This window comes from Neolamprologus brichardi, chromosome 19 (genome assembly GCF_056152115.1).
Source record: "Neolamprologus brichardi isolate AB-2024 chromosome 19, ASM5615211v1, whole genome shotgun sequence".
Classification (NCBI taxonomy): Eukaryota; Metazoa; Chordata; class Actinopteri; order Cichliformes; family Cichlidae; genus Neolamprologus; species Neolamprologus brichardi.
Genome location: NC_142122.1, coordinates 693,899 through 714,412, shown reverse-complemented (window position 1 = coordinate 714,412; position 20,514 = coordinate 693,899). Strand labels below are relative to the sequence as shown.

Here is a 20,514-nt window from a genome sequence, read left to right as displayed (position 1 = left end):
CGATGTGAGCACAGACGTTAGATCGTCAAACGTGTCCCAGGGATGATTCCTGCAGGACGTCCCAGAGTTACTGGTTACTGAGGGCCACGGCGTCCACATGCTGCTGGAGGACGGTGGCATCAAAGGTGTTTCAGGTCATTTTACCACAGAGGACCTGCTCCGCCCACCTTCAGTCCCACCTGTGTCTCCTTTCCCGATCAGCTCGCTGTTGCTGAAACGTCCCGCCCTCCAGCGTGCGGCTGGTGTTTCAACAAAACTTCATATTAATAGAAACTATATTTTATATCAGCGACCCCCGGGTCACGGACCGGGCCGCGAGAGTTGAGGCTCGGGTGTGAAATGTATGTTTTTCAGGGTTTTATCGGTTTTTTAACGTTGACTCTGTTTGGTCTGTTCCTGTGTGTTATTAATAATTCTGGTTTTGTTTGGTTGTATTTACCGTGAACCTTTAAAGGTCTGTGGCGCAAAAAAGGTTTGTGATTTATATCATTGATCAAACTTATGCAGAACATTAAATGTGTCATGATGTTCCTGATCTGCTCACACTGAGCTGAGTTATGTGTGTGTGTGTGTGTGTGTGTCTGTGTCTGTGTCTGTGTGTGTGTGTCTGTGTGTGTCTGTGTGTGTGTCTGTGTCTGTGTGTGTTTGTGTGTGTGTGTGTCTGTGTCTGTGTCTGTGTGTGTGTTTGTGTGTGTGTCTGTGTGTGTGTCTGTGTCTGTGTGATTGTGTGTGTCTGTGTCTGTGTGTGTCTGTGTGTGTTTGTGTGTGTGTGTGTGTGTGTGTCTGTGTGTTTGTGTGTGTCTGTGTGTGTGTCTGTGTGTGTGTGTGTGTGTATGTGTGTCTGTGTGTTTGTGTGTGTCTGTGTGTGTGTGTGTGTGTGTGTGTGTGTGTGTCTGTGTCTGTGTGTGTCTGTGTGTTTCTGTGTCTGTGTGTGTGTGTTTGTGTGTGTCTGTGTCTGTCTGTGTGTTTGTGTGTGTCTGTGTCTGTCTGTGTGTTTGTGTGTGTCTGTTTGTGTCTGTGTGTGTTTGTGTGTGTATGTGTGTCTGTGTGTGTGTGTCTGTGTGTTTCTGTGTTTCTGTGTCTGTGTGTTTGTGTGTGTCTGTGTCTGTGTGTGTCTGTGTGTTTCTGTGTTTCTGTGTCTGTGTGTGTGTGTTTGTGTGTGTCTGTGTCTGTCTGTGTGTTTGTGTGTGTCTGTGTCTGTCTGTGTGTTTGTGTGTGTCTGTTTGTGTCTGTGTGTGTTTGTGTGTGTATGTGTGTCTGTGTGTGTCTGTGTGTGTCTGTGTGTGTCTGTGTGTTTGTGTGTCTGTGTGTGTCTGTGTGTTTGTGTGTGTCTGTGTGTTTGTGTGTCTGTGTGTGTCTGTGTGTTTGTGTGTCTGTGTGTGTCTGTGTGTGTCTGTGTGTTTGTGTGTGTCTGTGTCTGTGTGTGTCTGTTTGTGTCTGTGTGTGTGTGTGTGTGTGTGTGTGTCTGTGTGTTTCTGTGTTTGTGTGTCTGTTTGTGTCTGTGTGTGTCTGTGTGTGTATGTGTGTCTGTGTGTGTCTGTGTGTGTTTGTGTGTCTGTGTGTGTCTGTGTGTTTGTGTGTCTGTGTGTGTCTGTTTGTGTCTGTGTGTGTTTGTGTGTGTATGTGTGTCTGTGTGTGTGTGTCTGTGTGTGTTTGTGTGTGTGTCTGCGTGTGTCTGTGTGTGTGTCTGTGTCTGTGTGTGTGTCTGTGTGTGTTTGTGTCTGTGTGTGTCTGTGTGTGTTTGTGTCTGTGTCTGTGCGTGTGTCTGTGTGTGTGTGTATGTGTGTCTGTGTGTTTGTGTGTGTCTGTGTCTGTGTGTGTCTGTGCGTGTGTCTGTGTGTTTGTGTGTGTGTGTGTCTGTGTGTTTGTGTGTGTCTGTGTCTGTGTGTGTCTGTTTGTGTCTGTGTGTGTTTGTGTGTGTATGTGTGTCTGTGTATGTCTGTGTGTGTTTGTGTCTGTGTCTGTACGTGTGTCTGTGTGTGTTTGTGTCTGTGTTTGTCTGTGTGTGTGTCTGTGTGTGTTTGTGTCTGTGTGTGTCTGTGTGTGTTTGTGTCTGTGTCTGTGCGTGTGTCTGTGTGTGTGTGTATGTGTGTCTGTGTGTTTGTGTGTGTCTGTGTCTGTGTGTGTCTGTGTGTGTTTGTGTGTCTGTGTGTGTCTGTGTGTTTGTGTGTGTCTGTGTCTGTGTGTCTGTGTGTGTCTGTGTGTTTGTGTGTTTGTGTGTTTGTGTGTCTGTGTGTGTCTGTCTGTGTGTGTCTGTGTGTGTCTGTGTGTTTGTGTGTGTTTGTGTGTGTCTGTGTGTTTGTGTTTCTGTGTGTTTGTGTGTTTGTGTGTCTGTGTGTATGTGTGTCTGTGTGTGTTTGTGTGTGTTTGTGTGTGTCTGTGTGTTTGTGTGTCTGTGTGTATGTGTGTGTCTGTGTGTTTGTGTGTCTGTGTGTTTGTGTGTTTGTGTTTGTGTGTGTGTGTTTGTGTGTGTCTGTGCGTGTGTCTGTGTGTTTGTGTATCTGTGTGTGTCTGTGTGTATTTGTGTGTTTGTGTGTTTGTGTGTCTGTGTGTGTTTGTGTGTGTCTGTGTGTGTCTGTGTGTTTGTGTGTGTCTGTGTGTTTGTGTGTATGTGTGTCTGTGTGTGTCTGTGTGTTTGTGTGTCTGTGTGTTTGTGTGTTTGTGTTTGTGTGTGTGTGTTTGTGTGTGTCTGTGCGTGTGTCTGTGTGTTTTTTGTGTCTGTGTGTGTCTGTGTGTGTTTGTGTGTGTTTGTGTGTCTGTGTGTTTGTGTGTCTCTGTGTATGTGTGTCTGTGTGTGTTTGTGTGTGTCTGTGTGTTTGTGTGTTTGTGTGTATGTGTGTCTCTGTGTGTCTGTGTGTTTGTGTGTCTGTGTGTTTGTGTGTTTGTGTTTGTGTGTGTGTGTCTGTGCGTGTGTCTGTGTGTTTGTGTATCTGTGTGTGTCTGTGTGTGTTTGTGTGTGTGTCTGTGTGTTTGTGTGTCTGTGTGTCTGTGTGTGTTTGTGTGTGTCTGTGTGTCTGTGCGTGTGTCTGTGTGTTTGTGTGTCTGTGTGTGTGTGTTTGTGTGTTTCTGTGTCTGTGTGTTTCTGTGTTTCTGTGTCTGTGTGTGTCTGTGTGTGTGTGTATGTGTTTCTGTGTCTGTGTGTGTCTGTGTGTGTTTGTGTGTCTGTGTGTGTCTGTGTGTTTGTGTGTGTCTGTGTCTGTGTGTGTCTGTTTGTGTCTGTGTGTGTTTGTGTGTGTTTGTGTCTGTGTGTGTCTGTGTGTGTCTGTGCGTGTGTCTGTGTGTTTGTGTGTCTGTGTGTGTCTGTGTGTGTGTGTATGTGTGTCTGTGTGTTTCTGTGTTTCTGTGTCTGTGTGTGTCTGTGTGTGTTTGTGTGTCTGTGTGTGTCTGTGTGTTTGTGTGTGTCTGTGTCTGTGTGTGTCTGTTTGTGTCTGTGTGTGTTTGTGTGTGTGTGTGTGTCTGTGTGTGTGTTTGTTGGGTCATGAAGCACAAAGATGAAGGTAAAAACAGATTCTGACAGGAAGCTCGTCTCCTTTTAAGGAGCTCGTTACGGGCGCTGCTGGAAATAATGACCACAGACAGGAAGCAGGTGTCTAACACCCTCACAGGATAACGAGCAGCAGACGCCGAGCGTGAGCCTCCTCGCCGTGCCTCATCAGAAATCCCCGTCGCCGGATTCTGCTGGAAATGATATTTAGGCACTGATCAGACCGGAGAGACGTAGGTGAGTCCTGTTGACTCCATCGTGGACCAAACGCTGAGAGCTCTCAAAGCTTCCACATGTCACAGACTCTCCACCGTCCTTGAACTCTAATTCACTCACTGACAGCAGTGGTAGCCATAATCCTGCACGCACACATTTTTATTTGAAGTCATTTATTCTTTAATTCTCTTATTTAGAAAATGGGGAAACTTGAGCTGTGCGAGCTGCAGCTCCTGTCTGTGGATCCTGTTGCGAGGTTGTTGTACCGTCAGTGTTGTTGTTTGGATGGAGGCTTCGGTCGCCGACAGGTCGCCCCCTGGTGTCAGCAGTGCGCCTACAGGACTGGAAAGTGCAACACAAACTTCAAAGTAAGAGTTGTGTTACCAAAGCGGTAAAACTCTGAGGATCATGTGACCGAGCGAGAAACATGACAGGACACAGCATTGGTAACAGGCGCTTTATTAACAGCAGGGACAGCGTGAGACGACCTTTGGGGTGTGGTTGGGTTTAGTTTGAGTCTACCCGACCACAGAGGGATCGAGCGGGCCTCAGCCAATCACAACATCTCATTTTTACTGAATACTATTCCAGGTCTTAGAGAAAATGATTCGCATCGTTTCCGTAAAGTTGACTTTCCCTTTCGGTTAAATTCGTGGCAGAGAAACATCGTGTGTCCAAAGGCCATAAACAGTACAAACATGATCATATATGTGCATGTTAGCATTACATGTGAGTCCTGCCGCAGTGGGCGGGGTTCCAGACCCCTGCCCGCCGTGAGCTCAGTTTGTCTTTGTTTTCTTGTGTTTCGCCATGGCTGAACTTCCTGTTGTCCTGCGCGCTCTCGTCCACGTCAGAATGACACCCGAGGTGGAAACGCGTCGCTTCATTTTTGCTTCCCTCCTCTCAGCATCTCTGCTGCTGATGGGGGAGGAGCTACAAGCTGATCAGGCTCTCCTCCTTCACCCTGGGCTCCTCGGTGTCAGCGGGCGCCATGTCCTCAGGGATGAAGCATTCTGCAGGTGGAGCCGGCGGCGGGTCAAGGGGACAGGTGCGGCGGGGCGGGGCGTCGGCGGGTTGATCGGCGGGGTGATAGACGAAGCAGTAGGCTCCTGGCTGGCAGCCACTCTTCACGCTGAGGGCGAGCTCTGTTTGGGCCACGGGGTGATGGAGGCCATCGATGTACACGCTGAGGGTGTAGGAGTCTGCAGAGGAGAAACACGAGTCACTTCCTGCTCAGACAGGAACCAACATGTACAAACTTGTCGCAGCAGGGCAGTAAAAACCAAACCAGAGAGGAGCACATGGTGTCCTCCATCGCCTCACAACGCGAGAAACACCCAGCAGATTATTGCAAGAAAGGAGGGGTGGAGACGAGCGTGACACAGGGACAGCAGCAGGAGGGAAAGAAGGTTTAAAGGTGGAGACGGTGGAGCTGAAGGTGTTCGCTGAGAGTGAGCAACAGGGGCCGCTCAGTCAGAGGGTCTGAGCATGTGCAGATGAGGGCGGAGGATGAAGATGGAGCAGAGGAAGACCTCAGAGTAGGTTCATGGATGCAGAAGAAGGACATGCAGAGGAGGATGCTGGGATAGGAGGAAGTCTGGAGCCTGAACCTCCAGGTGATGCTGGAGTCGAGCAGGTCGGACGATGCCTCTGATTTTTATCTTATCATTAACCGGAACGACACAATAAGAAGAGACGATCTCAAAAATAAGGCTGCAGCCTCCTGCCAGGAAAAACTGATTGTTCAGAGGTTGCTTTGAATATTTTCACTCGCAGTGACCTGGGGTCGCCCGGAGGTTACGCGTGCAGCTCCCTCTGAGTAACCCCCTGTCAATCACACGGCGACTTCACAGCCTGTCTCCACATAACTGCAGCCACCGTGAGGCAGACAGGCGACCCCAGGTGAGAGCTGGCACCAACAGGAAAACCCAGAGAGCCAATCTGTGTGTGAAGAGCTTCATCTGAGCAGATGTGTGCTGATGTTCACTGATTCTGACTGGAAGAAAGCTGCTTTGCGTTGTCCCCGCCGTGACGGCCGACGTGGGGTTACCTTGTTCGAAGCGTGCAGCGCACTGCTCAGAGAGCTGCTGGATGGTGGTCGTGGGGAGGACGCCCAGAGTTTTGGGGTTGGCTCCGATCTCGGGGCAGCACACCGTCAGGAAGTCCTGCAGAGGAGCAGAGAGGAGCGCTCACTCGCCTGCGTGCGTTTCTTTGTATTGTGCAGAGATTTAGTTTTATCATTGCGTGTGTCCCTGTCGTCTTCTGTTACTTTGAGTTTCCTGTTTTACTTTGACTTTCAGTTCGACTTCCTGCCACGTGGTTATCTTCACCTGTGTGAGTTTCAGGTTATTTTAAACTCTGAGTGTGTTTCAGCTTCAGCATCGGATTTTCTGGTTTCAGTTTAGATTTTTTAACTGTTTGAAAACATTTTAATTTCATTTTTTATAATATAATTAATAATTTTTTAATTAGTCTGCCAGAAACACAGTTTAGAAGTTCAGAGCAGATATCACAGTCCACACAAACCACAAACAGATTCCCTAAAACCTCCCGAGGCACCAAACTGACCAAGAGCTGAAGAACTCACGGAGAACCTCAGGGTTCCCTGCTGGGTCCCTTTCCTTTGTCTAACAGCCGTGTTTTTACCAGGCAGCGCTCGACTGTCTGAGAGACTCAGTCACAGTTGGAGTCTCACATGCAGCTGCAACGTCTTTGCTTTGAGAACATTTGTCTTCTTACGTAGTTTCTAAATCCTAAATTTAGTTACTTTACAAATGATTTCATCGAGACGCCGTTTGAGGCGACGTTGAATCTTATAACCTTGTTTAAGACCTCCCAGTAATAATTCTCACACTTAGACTTTTACTGTGCACACATGTGGCTCCTCCCACATTTGTGGCTCCTCCCACCGTCCACAGACACGCAGTCAGCAGGTCTGAATGTGATTGGCTGTCTGTCTCAGTGTGTTGGCTCAGTGATAGGCTGTCACGTGCTGTGTTTTATTTGAGTATTCTGATTACACAAACACAGTCGTATTAGAGTTCTTTATTTTCACTTTTGTTTTCATTCTATTTTTACTTCATTTAAGACTTTAGTTTTGTTTGTTTTAGATGATTTCAATGATTATTGTGTTTGTGAGGCTTTAAGATATCAGAGCAAATATTACAATATGAACTTTTAGAAAGCAGAGAGTCAAGTTCATAAAAGTCTCATCAGGCAGGAAACTTTACTGATTCAACAACAACAAAACGAAGGATAAGCCTCTATCGTTTTATTTTATTTCAGTTTTTTAAAACTGAAATTTTCAGTTTGTGTAATTGTTTTTGTTTAAAAACAAATATTACTGTGTGTGTGTGTGTGTGTGTGTGTGTGTGTGTGTGTGTGTGTGTGTGTGTGTGTGTGTGTACCCGTATTGATCCCTGAGACGTGCGCTCCTGGTTGAATGTGCGCCGTCTCTCCCAGCGGTGGATCGAGTCCTGGACCTCTCTGCTGAGCTGGCGCGTCGCTGACCTCTGCTGGTCAAATGTCTTGATGTGCTCCAGCGCCCCGTAGGTGGTGGTCAGGTAATAGGAGCCTGCACACACACACTCAGTGATTTCAGTGACGTGATCAGCACACAGATGAGTGTGTGTGAGTGTTTTCGGCGTGGGTTGGCACCTTCTCCCAGCGTTAGCGACGGGTCCATCAGCTCCATCATGTACTCTACATCCAGCTGCAGGGCGGACAGGTTGGACCGGGCCAGGACGTACATCATCACAGGCAGGAAATCATCAGCGCCGTGGGCCCGCCCTGCAGGGACAAAGGGAAATCTAAACCTGCACTTTATTCTTACAGCCAGCAGGGGGCGACTCTGCTCTCCACAGCTGGTTCGCACTGATGCGCCTCAGTCGCATGTTTGTTACGCCACACCTCGCTTGAGCAATAGAGGCTCGATAACCGCAGGGTACATAACTATACGCTGACCTCCAGATATTTATTCATCTGCACTTTTTCCTGTACATGTAGTTTAAGACCGTGGGGGCGGGGCTTAAAGCACAGCTGGCGATGCTGACCTGGACTGCTGATGGACATGGAGTCGTAGATGATCTTGCAGGCCTTCAACAGCTGCTCGATCTTCTTCTGAGGAGAATACTCCTGATGGAGGTTGTTCAGTTTGATGCTGATCTTCTCCATAGACGAGGCCTCAGGGACAGCCGTGGTAATTCCTAACGCCGTGGTGGTGCTGCCGAGGACCACAGACTGACACACAACAACACAAACACCATCAGCATCACAGAGGACGCTCCTGCTGCTGCGCAGGGACTGCAGCAGGCCTGCAGGTGCATGCATGAAGGATGAAAACAGGTGAAAAGCTTTAAAAAGTCAAAGAAAAGAGTGACGGTCGAGGTTTTATTTCATGGAGGCAGCTCGCTGCACCACCTGGTTCTGGGCCAGCTGTTTGAGGCCGCCGTTGCCCGTGTGCAGCTTCTCCAGCCTCTGATAGATGGACTCCTTCAAGGGCTTCAGGACGCTCTTACACAGAGCAGCTTCCACAATGCTCTCTGCAGGCACAAGATCAGAGTCAAAGCAGAACGGCTGACGTCACCGTTTATTTCTTCGTAACCACAGAAACGATGACGCTGTGCGATGTTCGAGGAAATGACTGAGCTCAAACTTCCCCGTGCGACCTCCACATAATGCAGTCTAAAAATAAAAAGCTGCGAGTTACCGAGTTTGTCCTGCGTGTACTGGTGCTGCGGCTCCAGCATGGCCTGCAGCTCCGTGCTCTGCAGCAGGTAGCTCTTCAGCTGAGTCATCATCTGTCGGATCTCCTGCAGCATCTCGGTGGAGGACGAGTGGCTCGACATCGTCTCCAGGGTGAAGGCGCGGTGCTCTTTCACCTAAACACACAGACTGGTCACATGACGTGGCGTGAGGTGAGGGTTTGGGTGGGTGGCTTCCGCCTCTGCGCACTCACCAGGTTGCCGAAGTAGCTGAAAGGGTCCCTGGCGAGCTCCACGATGCGCTGCGTGAGGCGGCGCTCGTGACTGATGAGCCCGGTGAGGACGGTTGACAGACGGTAGCGGGCTTTGTCCAACATCACGGTGGTGGAGGTTCGTCTGACGGCTGCTTTGGGGCTGCGACTCTCTGCCAGGCGGCTGGAAAGAAAGCAAAGCCTTTAGTTTGAGCTAACCGTATCTGTGCGACACCTGACGCTTGCATCAACAAACTTTCTGCACTTTACTGCGATTTCCTTTTGACCAGCATGATGGTGCAGCAGACTGCGAGCTCCGGTCTTTACTGAGACATCCTGCACAGAGCAGTGGTGTTTATAGGTTTCCACACTGACCTCAGAAGCTTTGATGATGTCAGCTTTACAGAGACGTGTGCAGCCTGAGAACCTGAGACCATGAGTCTGTCGGGGGATCAGAAGTGTTTCAGAACGTGTTAAAAATGTCGCGTAAAGTCTGCTGTGGTCTGAAAGGAGCTGCACAAAATCTGAAACCACAGGATGACCAGCTGAGGAGCCAAGATTTACAAAGCCTCATCTCTCCACTCTATCACAAATCTGTAGCTGCTGCAGCTGCATTTAAGGTGGATGTTTGTTGCTAATCTGGTTCTTCAGCCTGTTCAGAAGTTTGTGCTTCGCTGATCAGATGTGGTGTGCAGCAGGGGTCTGCGCTGGGACCCTCTGCTTCCTGATGTTAGCTGTAAACATGCAGTCACCTGCCGTGCAGTCAGCAGAGGCTGCGCTGTGTGCAAAACCCAGATAGGAAATGACTGCAGTTTCATTTTGGCCTATTGAAGCTTGACTGCATGATGATAATGGTTGACCTTGGTGTTATCAGCCGAGTCCATGGACCCGGCTGGCCTAGCTTCTGGGTGTCAGACTGTGCTGATATTGGCCACAGCCGGGTTACTGTCCGGTTTAAGACCCACTCATGGCAGTGGAATAAATCACAGCAGCATGTGGTTCTCATCCTGAGAACAGATTTATGATCCAAAACTACCAGAACCATAAACTTGCAACATCTGGCACAGCCACCTGTCTGACCTCCTGACCTCCATGACCTGTGCATGTGCACAGGTGGATGTAGGCGGGGTCTGAGAAAGAGGCGGTAAATGATGGCCCAGAGGAACAGTTAGCGGTTAAACTCAAAATGCATGACAGAGTGAAAATGATTTGTTTTTAACGTTTGCTGTCTGCGGGGAAAATGCTTTTGTTTTTGTTGCAGTTCCATCAGTGACCAGTAGGAGGCAGGAGGCGGCATGAAGCCAGCCTCATACCAGCCCAGGTGATGTGCTCAGGCGTACCTTTGGTTTGGCTCCAGTTCCTGGTTCAGCTCTATGTCTTCTTCTGTGCTGCTGGTGGAGCTGGAGTCGGGCTGGGTTGCCAACATAGCGCCCCCCTGTGGCGAGTACAGCGACACATCCGGCCGCCGTGCTGAGGATGGAAGGGGCACTTTGATTGGAGCGCTCTGATTGGCTCCTCCGGGCTGGTTGAGGGACGCAGGTGAGTCGGGTGAGGTGGGTTTCCTCCTCGGTGGAGGTACTGGGCGGGACGGTTTCTTTCCCGGCGGGGGGCACGGTGGGCTGGCTCTCACTTTGTCCTCCTTCTCCTCCTCCTTGCCTTGTCCTTCTCCCTCCTTCTCCTCCTCCTCCGCCGCCGCTTGGTGCTGGTCCTTGCTGTCCTGCTCAAACAGCAGACCTGATTTACTTCTCCTTTTCTCCCCCTGCTCTCCTCCCTCCTCTCTCTCGGCTTTCTTCGCAGCATTTTGTCCCTTCTCTCTCTCTGTCCCTTCTCCAGCCTCTCGCTCAGAGCTTTTTCTGGAGGGAGAGATGCGACAGAGAGGAGCAGGAGGCAGAGGGGGAGCAGCTCGGCCCTGCGGGGGGACGGGAGGCCTCGACGGGGGAGGTGATGTCAACGCCGACTTCCTCTCTTCTCTCTCCACTACTCCTCCCCTTCCTTCCTCTTTTCTCTCAGCTTCAGGAGTTGCAGAAGACAGCGGCTCAGGCGAGGGGGGAGGAGGGGAGAAGAGGAGGCCCATCCCGGCCCCTGAGCCCAGGCTGGGGGGCCGGGGTGGAGGGCGCTTGTATTTAAGCTCAAAACTTGTTTTGGTTTGACCTTTGACCTGCGTGCTAGGCTTCTGTGAGGCTTCTCCGTTGTGCAGGGAGGAAGTGATGCTCTGATTGGTGCTGATGTTGTGTTTGGATGTGGAGGAGGAGGGGCTCAGGTCTTTGCTCGTGTCTCTGGGCTGCTCCTCCACAGGAACAGAGTTCACGTACAGATACATGTGGGTCTGATCCAACATCAGGTCCTGATTCTCAGCTCGCCGGTTCAGGTCAGACGTCCAGAAATCTGCAACGCGAAGAAGAGTTACTCCCATTTACATGATTTCATCACCATCATTATCATCACTTCCTCTTCCTGTTACAACACAGTGGTGTTTTTGTGTAGCATATCTAAAAGCTTCATTAAAAACGTAGGAAAACTTATTTCTTGTGTAATACAATGCAAAACAATTTTTTTATACAGCACCAAATCACAGCAACAGTCGCCTCAAGGCGCTGTATTATTGTAAGGTAGACCCTACAATAGTACATACAGAGAAAAACCCAACAATCATATGACCCCCTATGAGGAAGCACTTTGAAGGAAAAACTCCTTTTTAACAGGAAGAAACCTCCCGCAGAACCAGGCTCAGGGAGGGGCGGGGCCATCTGCTGTGATTGGTTGGGGTGAGAGGATTGTTTGCCGAGCGTTATCCAAAGCACACTCTCTTTTGATTCACCTGCTAATTTTATTAACAGTATTCACTCACTGTGTCTTTGGGGTCTTGCTAGCTTAGCTTAGCTCGTAGCCGACTTGTTAGCACCATGGCTACTTCACCTGTCCCTCCTGCACTTTCTTGCTCATTGTGTCAGATGTTTAGTTACTCCTCGGCCTCCTTTAGCAGTAATGATACTTGTAACAAATGTAGCATATTTGCAGCTCTGGAGGCCAGGATTACTGAATTGGGGACTCGGCTTTGCACCCTTCATTCACCCGTAGCTAGCCAGGCCCATGTAGCTGGTGCAGCCGAAGATAGCGTAGGCCCCGCTAGCTGTTCCCCGGCAGACCCCAAGCAGCTGCGGAAAGAGGGCGGCTGGGTGACGGTGAGGAGGAAGCGTAGTCCTAAACAGAAGCCCCAGGTACACCACCAACCCGTTCATGTGTCTAACCGTTTTTCCCCACTCGGTGACACACCCGCTGGGGGTCAAACTCTGGTAATTGGTGATTCTGTTCTCAGGCATGTGAAGCTAGAGACACCGGCAACCATAGTCAATTGTCTTCCAGGGGCCAGAGCAGGCGACATTGAAGGAAATTTAAAACTGCTGGCTAAGGGTAAACGTAAATTAAGTAAAATCATAATTCACGTCGGCAGTAATGACACCCGGTTACGCCAATCGGAGGTCACTAAAATCAATATTGAATCGGTGTGTAACTTTGCCAAAACAATGTCGGACTCTGTAGTTTTCTCTGGTCCCCTCCCCAATCAGACCAGGAGTGACATGTTTAGCCGCATGTTCTCCTTAAATTGCTGGCTGTCTGAGTGGTGTCCCAGAAACGATGTGGGCTTCATAGATAATTGGCAAACCTTCTGGAGGAAACCTGGTCTTGTTAGGAGAGATGGCATCCATCCCACTTTGGATGGAGCAGCTCTCATTTCTAGAAATATGGACAAATTTATTAAACCCCCCAAAATATGACTATCCAGAGTTGGGACCAGGAAGCAGAGTTGCAGTCTTACACGCCTCTCTGCAGCTTCTCTCCTCCTGCTACCCCCCCAAAAACCCATCTCCATAGAGACTGTGTCTGCTTCCAAAAAGACAAAAAACAAACTAAAAACCAGCAACAAACAACTTAAACATTTACAAAGAAAGAACAATACAGTATCCACATCTGAACCAAAGAGTAAAACAGTGAAATGTGGATTATTAAATATTAGGTCTCTCTCCTCCAAGTCTCTGTTAGTACATGAATTAATAATTGATCAACAAATCGATTTACTCTGCCTTACAGAAACCTGGTTGCAGCAGGATGATTATGTTAGTTTAAATGAATCAACACCCCCGAGTCATTCTAACTACCAGAAACCTCGAAGCACAGGCCGAGGGGGAGGTGTGGCAGCAATTTTTCACACCAGTCTATTAATCAACCAAAGACCCAGACAGACTTTTAATTCATTTGAAAGCCTGATGCTTAACATTGTCCACCCCAGCTGTAAAACTCGATATAGACTCCAGTTTGTGCATGTAAATGGAGAGTCCTCTTCACACACTGAGGTTAATTATGGAGTTCCACAGGGTTCAGTGCTAGGACCAATTCTGTTTACATTATACATGCTTCCCTTAGGCAGCATCATTAGAAGACATAGGACACATTTTCACTGTATGGTGGATGCTGATGTTTGCCTCAGTGATAATTTGACAACTTTAATAACCTGATGAGTTAATTATTTTACCTGCACCCATAGCAGCAATGCTCTCCAGCTCCTCTCTCTTAGTTGCCGTGGTAATGGCCGTGGGTAACCTCAGCGGGACGGCCAGGATGTCTCTGATTGGTGGATCGAGTTGGGAGAAGGTTGAATGAAGCAGGTATTGAAAGATTGTGCACATGAATGTGAGTGTGTGGATACTGCGAGCACTGCAGGCTTGTTTTTACAGTGTGTGTGTTGTGTGAAGTCCTGCGTGCTGCTGCAGGTGTGTTTGTGTTACCTGCTGTGGAAGTAGAAGGAGATGAGTTTGAAGATGTCATCAAAGACCAGAGAGGAGCCCTCCAAGTGGACGACTGGGGGAGACAGAGAAGAATGAATGACTTCCTCCTTTGTGTGAGTGTGTGTACTTTCTGAAGCAGCACCTACACGTCTTGTGTTGTTGGATCTTCATGTCGCATACGAGCGGCGCCCCCTGCTCGTCAGGCAGCCATGCCGATAGCGTCGCGACGTCCTCGTCCTCTGTGCTGCGCACCAGGAAAGCCTGCAGACACCAGCGAGTGTGGTTTTGAGTCTGAGGTCATGTGATGTACAATAAGAAGCTGCCTCCTATTTTAGAAGCGTACAGCTGTATGACTCACAGCGCGAGCGTCAGCACAAGTCTGAGGACGCTCTCACATGTCAGCGTCTCACAAACTTAACGGGTCCCATAAAAACAAACATGCAGCTGTGGTTCACCTGGATGTGAAGTCATTCCATCTCAAACCAACCACACAATCTTCTGCTCCACTGCTCAGATTTGCTATTTGATATATGCTAATTATTAAATATGTTTATAATAGATATTAGATGTTATCTCTACTGTGAAACGGTGGCTTTCAAGTGTGTGAAAGATGGAAAATGGTAAATGGGCTGTATTTGTATAGCGCTTTACACGACATCCAGTCATCCACACATTCACACACTGATGCAGGTGGAAAATGAAGAAAGGTCCATATAAACAAATGATTTGTGAGTTATGATCAGAGCCTGGCTCCTGTAACCCGTCATATTTGCTCAATCCAGCACAAAAGCTAAATGCAAATCAGAGCTGGTCGAGCATGTTCATGTCAGAGGGGATCTCCGAGGTTCCTCCAGCAACACCAGAAACTTCATTTCCTGCATTTGGTGAAGTTTTGAACCTGTCTGCAGATTTTCTGCATCAGTCTGTGATGTAAATGTCTTTATTTATGTAAAGGGAAGAGGAAAATCAGGGAGCGGTCACCACTTCAGTGTCATTATTCCCAGCTCTAACACAACAATGACTTCCTGCTGAGTCGCCACGCGTGAAGACGTAAATTGCTCTTCGTAGGTTTGTTTGGTTTCCAGATGTGAGTCAGAGGTAAAGAGTTTGTGATGGTGTCTGATATCAGGCCCTCGTTTCTGTGTGTGCATGTGTGTGTGTGTGTGTGCATGTGTGTGTGTGTGTGTGTCTCACCCCGGCTGGCTCCGCCTCCAGTATCCTGGCGGTTTGCTCTCGGCTGAGTCCTTCGGGCCGCCACACAGAGGTGCTCCCGACCAGCCGGTCCACCAAGCTCAGCACCGGAGGAGCCGGTGAGGCTGGTGGGAACACAGGGGTGGGAGGGGGGGAGGAAGAAGAGGAGGGGGGTGGGAGTGTAGGAGATAAAGGAGCAGGAAGAGGGGGAGGAGAGAAAGTGGGCGTCAGATCAGAGGAGACAGAGGACAGCAGGGGAGGAGCAGGAGTGGGGACAGGGGAAGGTGAGAGAGGGGGAGGCAAAGATAAGGGAGGAGGTGCGTGGACAGGAGGGAGAGGGGGAGGGAGGGACGGAGGGGTGGCTGGAGGCAGAGGAGGTCGAGAGGGGAGGTGGGAGTTCCTGACTGCAGAAGGTGGAGGTTTGGGCCGACATGGCCGGGGCGGCGGGTGGGAGGGCAGCGAGGGCGGAGGCAGGGGGGAGGGCGGGTCAAGTGGTCCTGTCACAGGGCTGCAAAGAGAAAAGGTCAAAGGTCAATAAACAGATTGACAGCTGGCTGGTGATGTTTCCTGTGGTCAGCTGCTCGGACTTTAACCACACTGAGAGGACGGCCCACCCGCTGGGCCCAGGCCCCGCCCTTTAAAACACACCTGCGGCTGCTTCAGGTTCTCTGAGCGTGTCTCAGATTTCATAATGGCGGGCATCATCGCCGGCTTCAAAGGGGCGGAGTTAAACATCTGACTTAACACCAGTGCAGCCGACTCAGAAAGCATCCAGACGGCGGAGCGGGCCTCAAACGCTGAACTCTCACCGAGCGCCACGTGCTGCTGCTGGGACGACTCCTACCGCCCCTCTGTGAACCCTGACGGCGCTCCCAGGTCACGTGACCAGCTCTGGTTTCCTTTGTTTTATAATTGTTTTATTTTTTCAGTGTCGTGTGCAGCACTTTGTGTTGATTTAAGGTGGTGATAAAGACACCTGCAGGTATGTTGTTGAGGCCCAGGTAGGGTCTCCCTGCGTGAGCGAGCCCTGGAACATGGATGGATGCTAACGCAAGCTGTGCTGGTGACCATGTTAGGAGGTGAAGTCTGATGTCAGGGTCGTGGTATCATTGACTCATCCTGTGCCTGTCAAGGCCCGGCGGTGTTGTTGTCTGAGTCATGTGAGCTAAGGTGTGAAGTCTTTGTGCGTCGCGTGGTGAGTTTCAGGACCGCCTCCGAGGTGCCAACCACAGGAGGATGCTAGAGCTCGTCAGGTGAGAGGTGAAGCCTCCTCAGAAAGCTGAAAATGAGATCCCGTTGCTTCAGCTGAGGCGTTTAAGTCTTAGAGAGACGATAAAGACTAATTGAATCTCAGAGTCTTCCTCACTCGCCGCGGCTGCAGCGCTCAGAGCTCCTCGCTCACAGCTGCCTGGAAACCACACAGATGTTAGCGGTGCATCAGAAACCGGAGCACAGGACAACAGCAGCTGATGAGAGCGGTCTCTGGGTTTTGTCAGGGCAAGTGATTTATTTACATCATCTGACATTACAGCGTGGCCTCTGGGGGTCACGGGGTCACCGTTTGGCTTTTTAAGCCTATGAAACGGTAAAAGCTGGTCCAGGCGTGTTTGAGACGTCTCCTCCCCCAGCCTGACACACGGGCAGCAGGGCGCCGTGTGTCTGTGTGTCAGTGTGTCAGTGAGCTGCTCCTCATCATCACCTGGTGAACACAGCGAGTTAATAGCGCGATGCTGTTAGAGGAAGTCTGTGGTCAGTTCATCATACCTATGGTTACCAAACACAGACCAAAATAGCAGCTTGGTGTTGTAAGGTAGTCCTCCCCTGATGGCTGCACATCGTTACCATCAGTTCTTCTGATCGTGAGGTGAATGCACTCCTGCAGTGTTTGCATCTCGAGTCGAGGAAGACGAGTCACTTCTTCATCTGTCCCAACCATCCTCCTCTGAGGTCTTCCTCTTCCTCCCTGGCAGCTCCATCTTCATCCTCCTCTCCCTCCTCTGCACGTGTGCAAACCATCGCAGCCTCTTTGAGCTCTGTGGTTGCTTGACTGCAGAAATGTGAACACCTGTCTCGCTGTCTTTGCTCCTCGTGGCTGAAGGTGGACGTTGGGTTTTCAGGTGTGTGTGTCGCTACCTGACAGGTGACTCACTCAACGGAAACATGAAACATGAAAAGAAACACTTTCACAACTTGTGTTGTTCTATTAAAATCCCAGCATGCACCTGCACGCTGCAGGCTGCAGCCTTTATTTACCTTTGCTGCAGCCTGAGTTACCTCTGCCTTATCTTCAGTGGTCTGGTGGTTTGGCTTTAAATAGACGAACACTTGCTAGCAGTGTGTTACAGCACGGTCATGCTAACGTACGTTTGTCTCCGTGCTGTTTGTGGCCCGTAGATAACAAAGGCTCTCAGCTGAGAGTGGCGCCATCAGCGAGCGTTAATATGTTTGCTTTGTGGCTTCCTCTGCTCACTTCTCCTTCTGCAACGCAAAGAGTGCCGGTGATTGTAAATTACAGCAGATTGCTGACAGCAGAGTGACGTAAGGTGTTGTTCTTGAGCTCCTCGTGTTTGTGTTTAAAGCAGCTGTTACACAGGAGGGGGGGGGGGGGGGGGGGGTCACTTCATGCCCGTCCAAAGGGATGAAGCAGAAGTGAGACGAGCTCATGGAGGTGCAGCGTGGATGAAAGTGTCTTTAGGGTTGTGGACCCTGAACCGGTCTGTGGTCGTGCACAGCATGCAGGTGATTTAGCGGCCGACCGACGTTCCTTTGGGAATCTCGGGGAAAGCCGGGACACAGTGGACTGATTGCGTCACTTAACTGTCTCCAGGAAAAGCTGGAGGAGGTCCTGAGAGGGACGGCGTCTAAAAGGAGCTGCCGGGGCTTCGGTGCCATCCGTCTCTCAGCTGTTGATTCCACTGAGACGTGTCTTCAGTGGATTTCAGGCTGATGAGATCATGTGACCAACCGATCCCAGCCCAACGGCCAGAAGTGCCCGTCTGCTCACAGGAAGACAGGCGGCGCAATAAATCGTTCAGTCAGCTGAATTTTCAAGCTGTGACCAGAAGCAGACATCCTGTTTGATTCATGTTTGCTGAGCTGCAGGGAAACACCACGCACGCACATTTACTCCACCTTTGATTCCAGCGGAGGAGACGTTAGAAACGGCCTACACCCATCACGTCGCTGAGGTGCGTCTTTACCTGACACAGGTTTAAAGTCCACGCTCGGTCTGCTCTGAAACATGCAGTGCCTTCACTCGTGCTCTGCTGTGGTTCACGTTGCAATGCAGTCTGGGTGGTGATGTCATACGAGTGGAATGGTTATGGTCCCGATCTGTGGATGTGCTCAACCTGTTCAAAGGAGGAACATTTGGGGGACGTAGCAACACGAAGGTGATCGTGGGGGTGAGGGTGTCCGTGTGGCGCTCCACGCCAACATTCGGTCGTCAGATGTTGGACGATTAAACACCACCAAGCAGGACTCCATCGGCACCTCTGTGTCGGAGCGTCTGTGCTGTCTGGACACGCTGAACTCAGCCTGACTGCACGGGAAGGTTGTCACTTCCTGCGCAACGCTTTACAGCCAGCAGGGCGGCCTCTGATACTTCCTGTCTTTCATGGTTGTTAGGCTGGTTCACATGTGCTGCCTCAGGATCATCAGGCTGAAAAGTGTTCGACCACTAAAGTCTGTCAACGAGTAAACGGGTGGGGCCGGTAGTTCGATCCCTGGCTCTGACTGACCCCTGAGCTGGTGCATGAGAGTGTTGGTGTCGTTTGTATGGAGAGTAAAAAGTGCCCTGAGTGCTAATAAGGACATAAATAATAAAAGCTTGTGAAGACGGACATCTGTGACCTGCTCCTGCAGCTGCAGACGGATCAAATGCCAAGAAAGAAGAAACTATAACTCACTTATAAACTCACAGCTAAACGCTGTGTTGGTTATTTATGCTTGTTTAAAGATATGGACGTGCAGGTGATGGTGCAGGTCTGACAGGAGCCCCCTGCTGCCCCCACAACCTACGTAAGGAGAGGATGGACGGGTGGATGGACGGGTGGATGGGCTTCGACTTTTACAGTTACTGCATCAGTTTTTACTCCACTCCAGGTTTTGCTGAAACGATGCAGTCACATGTGAGCTCTGCAGGCTTCAGCAGCAGTCCTGTGATGTGTAAGCATCCACTTTTACATCTCATACATGAGTTATCTGGGCCTTTTATCCCCGAGGAGTTTTAAATGAAGAAGTGATACTGCAGCGTAGTAAAGCAGCACAATACTTCACCCGCCGCTGACTCTGCGGTGACCGAGCCTTCAGCACAACAACGCTCGCGCTCCCTGCCGACCCGCGGCCTCGATAACGTGCTGATTTGGACACAGACGAAGCTAATGCCACAGAGCAGGACACTCATTTACAATGACTTCTTTTCACAGCCAGAGAAGTCGCCCCCTGCTGGACATTACACAGAATGCGGGTTTTAACATAGCCTGTATATAAAAGATGGACCTAGCCAGCCGTTGGTTTTGGACTCCTCAGTTTGAAAAAATAATCTTTAGAAACGAGGGAGGAGTGCTGGCTGCCATGAGACCATCACACAGACCTGCTGATTTAGTGCTCTACAACATCCAATCAAAACCCTAGAACTTCACTGTGCACCACACCTGGAGCTCCGCCTTTGGGGACGGTCTGTTAGTACAGTGACCTCACAGCAGCCATATTATTGGTCAGATGATGTCATTAAAGATGCTCCAACAGCACAAACACGTTGAGAGGTCTAGTTAGCAGACCGCTAGCAGCTGCAGCCACCTGTGTCACCATCCACCTGTCAGTCAAAGAGGCCACACCCCCAATAATGCAAACTTTAAGCCTTCATACAAGTCAAACAGGAAGGACGTGATCAAAACAGTTTTTCTTTCTTTCTGCTGTAAAGTTGGACGTTTTATCTCGGGAGCCTCTGCTGGAGCCTCTAGTGGGCGTTAGAGGAACTGCAGCTTCCATCGTTCACACAAAGTCTTTGATTCTTTGACAAATTAAGCGAATCAAATTTAGAATCGGGAATAGGAGCAATAATCGTTCCTCTCAGTAAACCTCAGAAATGCTCCATAAGGGAAGGCCTTACGCTCACTACTGAAGACTTTTTCATTTAAGTTAAATCCTGAAGCATTAAGCTGACATTCAGATGTGATAACAGTCAATGCACCTTTTTGGAGCACTTCCCATCAACTCAGACCTCTCTAACTCTGGAAGTACGGAAACAGACTCCAATCACAGAATCAGGATTTTCCCCGCTCTGGGAGGACACTGACCTAAATATGAGCGAGTGAGTCATCACATCTGTTTTTCCTGTCTGACTTTCGACCCCCGACTCCCTCCTCCACTCTGACACCGCAGCACCATCCCCCTTTCCTCTCACTCAAAAATGCCTCTCGCTGCTTTTTCCACCCGTACATATCATCGCAGACCCCCGTCAGACTCACCCTGCGTCCTGGGGAACGACGCTGGCCTCCATCATAACGGCGGCGACTGACTGTTCGACTGCTCCGCGTCTCTCAGCTCCATCGAAAACCCCGCCTCCTCTTTGCCCCCTTCTTTCCTCCTCCTGTTGATCTGAGCAGGCCTGAATAAGGAGAAACTACAAGGCGAAGGGAAAATGTGTCCCTGTGTGTCGGCCCTCCCCCGTGTTTAAGCCTCGACTTCCTGAGCCGTTCGTGAGGCAGGAAGAGGCCGAGCACTTTGGTCAGACTTCCCCTGCTCTGCCTCTTCTTAGCTTGTGACACACTCTCTTTGCTTCACCGCTCTGCAGCTGATCCTGCTCTTTCTCAACTCGGCTGCTCAATCTTTGAATTTCTGCATTTTTACATCTTTCGGAAACACAACCCTGCCTCCTCCCC

At 50.0% G+C, this 20,514-nt stretch overlaps 1 protein-coding gene across 1 annotated transcript; it reads right to left on the bottom strand.

Annotated features, from left to right (window-relative positions):
• Nucleotides 1-4,143: 4,143 nt before the first annotated feature.
• On the bottom strand, nucleotides 4,144-20,514 carry rin3 (Ras and Rab interactor 3). The gene is made up of 14 exons (XM_006800601.3): nucleotides 20,101-20,514; nucleotides 14,633-15,137; nucleotides 13,585-13,699; nucleotides 13,439-13,511; nucleotides 13,186-13,277; nucleotides 9,995-11,039; nucleotides 8,658-8,838; nucleotides 8,409-8,580; nucleotides 8,120-8,241; nucleotides 7,753-7,939; nucleotides 7,358-7,489; nucleotides 7,108-7,274; nucleotides 5,751-5,865; nucleotides 4,144-4,902 (listed from the first exon to the last, which is right to left on the bottom strand). The coding sequence occupies exons 1-14, from the start codon at nucleotides 20,133-20,135 to the stop codon at nucleotides 4,634-4,636; spliced, it is 3,210 nt and encodes a 1,069-aa protein (XP_006800664.2). The 5' UTR covers nucleotides 20,136-20,514; the 3' UTR covers nucleotides 4,144-4,633.

Coding starts and splice junctions, on each gene's coding strand:
- rin3 (XM_006800601.3), bottom strand. CDS start 20,135: ATGATGGAGGCCAGCGTCGTTCCCCAGGACGCAGG. Junction 8,581..8,657: donor TCAGCTACTTCGGCAACCTG/GTGAGTGCGCAG, acceptor CTGTGTGTTTAG/GTGAAAGAGCACCGCGCCTT. Junction 7,275..7,357: donor GTCGCTAACGCTGGGAGAAG/GTGCCAACCCAC, acceptor GTGTGTGTGCAG/GCTCCTATTACCTGACCACC.